Genomic DNA, 6,535 nt, shown 5'->3' on the forward strand with positions numbered 1-6,535 from the left:
TACGATCATATCAGAAAAGATCAAATTGCAGTTCAAGATTTCTTTATATTCATTTGTCATTTAACTGCAATTAAAAATGTGTAATTTTCACATCATTTATCTTTCAATTTACTTCATAAGCGCATGCATTGAAATCTTAGCATTCAGCTAATAGCATTCAGCTTTTCAGCATTCGCACACAATTTCTCCAGAAATTGCACTAAGTCTAGTATCAAATCAGATTGTCTAGTTTTGTCTATTTGTCTAGTTATACTGAATGTTCTTTACTGTAGTGAGCTAGACCAGTGGTGTCAAACTCCTTCTAATTCAGGGGCCACTTGGCCTAATAATCTATCAATTACGTCAAAATATTTCCATTTTTTTTTTGTGTGTGAAAATAATTACAAGTACATTTTGAAAATATTCTCATTTATTATTATTTTATTGCTGAGTAATCTGAAATTTCCTAACAAAAAATTATTGCATCAAATCCTGAGCAACACTCAGATTTCAGAACGTCATTTAAATGGTGGTCAGTGCGCCCTCTCGTGGACAAAATTATCAACAACAGTTAATTTTAGTGAAACACTGCAGTTGGTTTTTCTGTCCTCACAGGCCAAATAAGACTCCCTGAATGGGCCACTTCTGACACATCTGAGCTAGGCATTATTTGGTTTTTGGATATATTAAATATTTTGGGCAGGTTTTGGTCATTTAGTAAGTAGTTCCAAAGAGTATTCCAGTACAGTATTCTATTTAGTCATCAATAGGACCATGGAAAAAAATTAATGACAACAATTTCATTTTATGTGATTTTTGATTGTGTCCCGCAGTATGTCCTACAGACAAAAATCTTTTTTCTCTCTCTCTCTTTCTGCAGGGTCACACAGTCATCAGGTCAGGGGCCAATTCAAACCTGCCACCCATGCTCATGTCCCAGCGAGTGATAGCCCCCAATCCTGCCACGTTGCAAGGACAGCGGCTCTCCAAACCCGGGATGGGTCGCTCCAGCATGGGCAACGCAGTCAGCTACCAGCAGGTAAGACTTACCCGGAAAAAAAGTGCATTCAGTAAGTCTCTTCGACAAAGTGGAATATAGACCAAAGACCATCGTTAAAAAAAACTTTAAAAAAAAATTCATACAATTTGGTTCAAATACAACACACTGGGCTTCCACACATTCCAATTCTGTAGTCACCATGACTGCAGATAAATATGGGGATGTTGCTGCACCCTAAAGAATCTTGCCCAATGCTATTTGCTCTTTGCACCAAACTACATGATGAAAAATTACTGTGTACTGTATAACATTAGAAGATAAATAAATAAATACTACAATAAAATGCAAACTAATTAATACCAATTTGTTTGTATTGATTAATTAATTTATGTATTGTTAATTATTGAGTATTATTTTGATAATTAATTATTCACTATTTTCAAACCTCTGTGTCCTTGTTACTCTCTCCTCTCTCCACGTTAGCCCCTCCCACTAGAGATCGAAACGAGGCAGGAGAAATGTTTGGACAAACAAGATGCTTTTTCGATTTCACAGTCAAATATATATGACGTGTCACAGATTACATATGTTCACAACAGTGTTATTTGAAATTACTCAATCTGCTCAATAAAACACTGTTACTTGTATAATTTATTGTGAGGAAGTCATCAGATTTTCATCATATGTAATGACCATGAACCAGTATAATTAATAATAATGATGCATTTTATTCATAATGCACTTTACATTTATAAAATGTATCTTAGTGCACAGTACATGCAACAATAAAAGCAATACAAGCACACATTACAGTAGATTTAAAAACTGCCCAAATTGTATTTAAAAAAAATCTAATTATAATAATAATTAATTACAAAGAATTAAAAATAATTATTAAATAATTTATTAAAGAGGAAGTCAACCCAAGAATTGTCTTAACAGTAGTATGTTCTATATTATAAGCAAGACTTTCAGATTAATATTGCATTTGTGGAATATAAATTAAGCAGCAAAATCTATATCTGTTTTTATTGAGCTTAGAGAGCGGCCATTTTGCCACTTGCCGTCGACAAAATGACATCATAGTTGCTCAGTAACGACCAATCATGGCTCGCCTGGTTTCTGAAGCTGAGCCGTGATTGGTCATTACCTGAGCCTTGCATAAAACATATTATTGTTAATACATTTTTGGGTTGACTTCCCCTTCTAATACTGCTCTAAATAAAATGAAAATTCAGCCAAATTAAAACAATCACAAATGACAAAAACAAAATAAATTGTCTATTATTTGATAAGTCATTCTGCACTTACAATCTAGTTGATATATGATCAATTTTAAACTTCACTGGTGAGTAGTAAAAAGAAAAGAGGATACATTAGGGGTTCCTTGAATTATACTGATCGCCTCCGTAGAGCCTTCTTAATGCTTATTATGTAGTGTGATTCAGATCTTTGATAATATGGCGGTGTGAGATGAATGAACGTATTGGATCAATGGAAGTGAACACACACGAGAGGAATTTGGTCATCAATCGCAGAACCTGAGGGTGTAAATTTTTTATATTTTTTTAAGTGGCCAGAATAAGGTGTATACATGTATTCTAAAAAATCTATTTCATGACTCTCCAATTGGAAGGCCACAAAAATGGCCTCCCTGAAAATGTGTAAGTAGAAGTTAATGAAATTAGTGTTCAAATGTTAAGTGTTTCCTTTTGACTAGCAAGATTCAGGTTTGAGCCATTCACTGTGGCAGAGCAATCTAATATGCCACTGATGAAAGCAAGCAATATCTCAGTTTAAGTGATTGAAAAGATGAAATTTTTAACATTTTCTGGAGGATATAACTAGCAAAGAAAAATGTGACTTAATCTCTTTGGCAGTATTTTTTGTTGCAGAAGTGAGTCATGCCCTGTCACTTTTTACACGCTATTACAATATAAGTGGGGATGGGCCTTGAAACCTTAATTGCTCAGCCTTGTTAAAGCAAGTGATGAATCTACTGAGCTGTAAAATCTCATCACTTTCACTGTCTAGACCAAGCAGACAATCACGTTCTTTCTTTTGGCAGCACGGATATCACAACTATAAATATAACAATCAAGTGGTTCGGTATGTCTAACAGGGTGTGGTAAATGAGCGCACTTATCAAGGCATTGTATTTATCTGATCATTTTCTTATTTGCATGCTAATGTGTTGAAAGTACTCGCCCTATCTGCTAAAGTGGAAGTAAAGCTTGAAAAAAATACTATAAATAGAAGTTGGGATTCAACTACTTTAAGCAACAGGGGGGAAAAGTACAAATATAATAATTTATTTTTACTGTCAATTATATATATAACAATAACATAATAATAATAATCGATTTTGATAACTGCATACAAAATCGCTAAACTTGCATTAGTGGTATTACTGAGAAAGAAAAAAGCTAGCTAGGATTGCCATCAAAACAACATAGCTTAACATAACATTGCTTTGCTAATGCAAACAGCCCCCCCAAAAAAAAGCTAAATTAGCTCAAACTAAACTGCAAAATAAAAATGCACCTTACCTGAATGTTTGGGGGGGGGGGGATTAGACTGAGAGAAAGTGCATATATATGTTTTTGCATGTAAAGTTAAAAAAAACATAATGCAAACAGACACACAAAAAAAAGCTAAATTAGCTAATAACTGCGCACACAAAAATGCACATTACCTGGATGGTTTTTGTTGTTTTGTTTTCAGATTAGACTGAGAGAAAGAGCAGATATATGTGTTTTTGCATCTAAAGTAAAAATGTTCTACAAATGCAAATGGACAAAAAAAAAATCAAAATTAGCTAATAACTGCAAAACAAAAAAAAGCACCTTACCCGAATGTTATTTATTTTATTTTTTCCAGATTAGACTGAGACAAATGCATATATGTGTTTTTGCATCTAAAGTGATAAGTTCTGCTAATGCAAATGGACAACAAAAATCAAAATTAGCTAAGAACGGGGGAAAAAAAGAAGAAGAAGAAAAAGCACTTTACCGGGATGTTTTTTTTCTTCTTTTCAGATTAGACTGAGACAAAGTGCAGATATGTGTTTTTGCATGTAAAGTAAAAAGTTGTAAAAGTATAGAAATAAAATATTTGTACGTAGATACTTCCCACCACTGTTTGCATGTGTTCAAGCCACAAAAGGCTTCTCATTAATGAGACCAAATATTTGTGTCTCCTACACAGGCCAGCCAGCAGGTGGCAGCATCGCAGCGATCAGGCTCCAGCGCCATGTATATGAACCTGGCCCACATGCAAGCAGCTGCAGCAGCAGGGGCCAGCGGGGTGGCGGGCAGCCTGGGCGGAGCCTCGGCCGTCAGCCCTTCCAACCTGTCGGGCTCCGCCAGCGGAGGCGTGAATGCCATGGCGGACCAAGCCAGCAGCCAGGCTGCCGCCAAGCTTGCCCTGAGAAAGCAGCTGGAGAAGACGCTGCTGGAGATCCCGCCGCCCAAACCGCCCGCACCGCTCCTCCACTTCCTGCCGTCGGCGGCTAACAGCGAGTTTATCTACATGGTGGGGCTAGAGGAGGTGGTGCAGAGCGTCCTCGACAGTCAGGGTAAGCATCCCCAGCCATGAATCTGGTTGTGAAAAGCTTTTGAGATGATTACTCAAAGGTGACACGCCGACTGGCTGGGTTGTTGTCCACTTGTCAACACACATGACACACACAAGCTCCTCCTCCAGCTATAATCTTTAGTGAAAAGTTGCCACTCCCCTTTGAATGCCAAATCCAACATCAGTAAAAAAAGTAAAATTTAAAAAAGTCACGTATAAATATTTTTTTAAGAGGAAGGCTAATTTCTAAGAAAAAAACCCTGCGAATGTATGACTTCATAAAGTGGCAAATTTCCGAGAAAAAAAATCTGAAACTTGCAAAAAAAAATACACATAGCGTAGCTATAATCTGGACACCGTGCTAACTTTTGTCCACCAACGTAATGATTAATTTCTGGTTAATGTGACGGAAAAGAGCAGATTCGGCATATCAACTTAGCTACTTGTACAAAAAAATACCAAAATGTATGAATGTGTAAATAATAATTCTGGAAACATAAATGTACAAGTAAATATACATTTTAACAAATTAACTTAAATGCTTGATCCTCAGGTTATGGACCTTCGCAAAGCGAGGCGTCTTTGTCACTGGCAGTACCCAACGCTTCAAAGTGCAAATGCTTAACATATGGTTAAGCTCTGCTAAAGCAATTACTATCTCCTAATTTGAAAACCTGACCAAAAAGTATTTCTAGTAAGTTTCTGAGTTTTTTTCTCGCAAATCTGGCACTTTATAAAGTCGCAAATTTGTCAGTTGATTTCTCGGAAATGTATTCGTTTTTTCTCGCAAATTTGCCACATTATAAAGTCGCAAATTTGCGAGTTTATTTCTCTTAAATTTCGTACTTATTTTCTCAAAAATTTGCCACTATTTAAAGTCGCAAATTTGAGAGTTTATTTCTCGTAAATTTACGAGGTTCTTTTCTCACAAATTTGTCACTTTATAAAGTTGCAAATTTGCGAGTTATTCCTCTTAAATGTATTACTTTTTTTCTCGCAAATTTGCCAATTTATTTCTCGTAAATGTCAGAGTTTTTTCTCGCAAATTTGCGAGGTTTTTCTTAGAATAACCCTACTATATAATTATACGTGGTCCTCCTAATACACCGTCGTAAATTTGATATATTAGACCACTATTACTTACTAATACTAAAAAAAATAAACAATGAAAGATAATTAGAAATTATTTACCTACAGTATACACACCTCAGCTCTACTGTTATACGCCTCTGATCGCCTCCGGCATATTGACATTTTTAATCAGAGATTGCTTACTACGCAGATTCATTTGCTAATATATGCTAGAAGCCAGTTTGGGCAAGTCAAGTTATAAACACTCAAGATGAATATTACCCACCAGTTGAATGCGCAAAAAATGATGTGATTGATATAGATGTTAGTGTGCAAGTTTATAGTCGGCTCTCCTCGACTTTGATCCACAGGTAAACTGCGAGGCACGCTTTCCCGCATGGAGCCGTTCTTCTGTGCCCAGTGCAGAACTGATTTCACCCCCCACTGGAAGCAGGAGAAGAGCGGGCGAATCCTGTGCGAGCAGTGCATGATGTCCAATCAAAAAAAGGCTCTCAAGGCAGAGCACACCAACAGGCTGAAGAATGCCTTCGTAAAGGCCCTGCAGCAAGAGCAGGTCAGCATCAAAATGGCCGTTAAAATATTTTCTCTCATTATAGGGAACCTTGTTGCCTTAGAGACCATTTAATTTCCATTGAATTTCCGTGTATAGTATATTTTTATTTATTTATTCGTTTCCATCTAGTGCCACTTAAGATAAGAAAGATATGATTGAACTGTTGTAAAACTAGAAAGCGTTTTAGTTCAGTTTGGATTAGAGATTCAATTCAAATTGCATCATAGTAGAATGCAATTTTCAAATCGCAAAGGCTGCAATTTGGGGGGGAAAACTGCTTTATTTCCCAATGGTCATTAAGCTCTTTATTTATGTATTTATTTATATGGTGTCAC

General features: G+C 36.2%; 1 protein-coding gene across 1 annotated transcript in view; it reads left to right on the plus strand.

Moving 5' to 3' along the window:
- Positions 1-6,535, plus strand: part of gatad2b (GATA zinc finger domain containing 2B) — an 81,138-nt gene that overhangs the window by 59,206 nt on the left and 15,397 nt on the right. The window contains exons 6-8 of the mRNA XM_086062757.1: positions 860-1,018; positions 4,187-4,556; positions 5,998-6,200. Coding sequence (XP_085918883.1) covers positions 860-1,018; positions 4,187-4,556; positions 5,998-6,200 — 732 coding nt within the window. The remainder of the gene's footprint in view (positions 1-859; positions 1,019-4,186; positions 4,557-5,997; positions 6,201-6,535) is intronic.

This window comes from Leptonotus elevatus, chromosome 19, assembly GCF_054856555.1.
Source record: "Leptonotus elevatus isolate MCC_2025b chromosome 19, RoL_Lele_1.0, whole genome shotgun sequence".
NCBI lineage: Eukaryota > Metazoa > Chordata > Actinopteri > Syngnathiformes > Syngnathidae > Leptonotus > Leptonotus elevatus.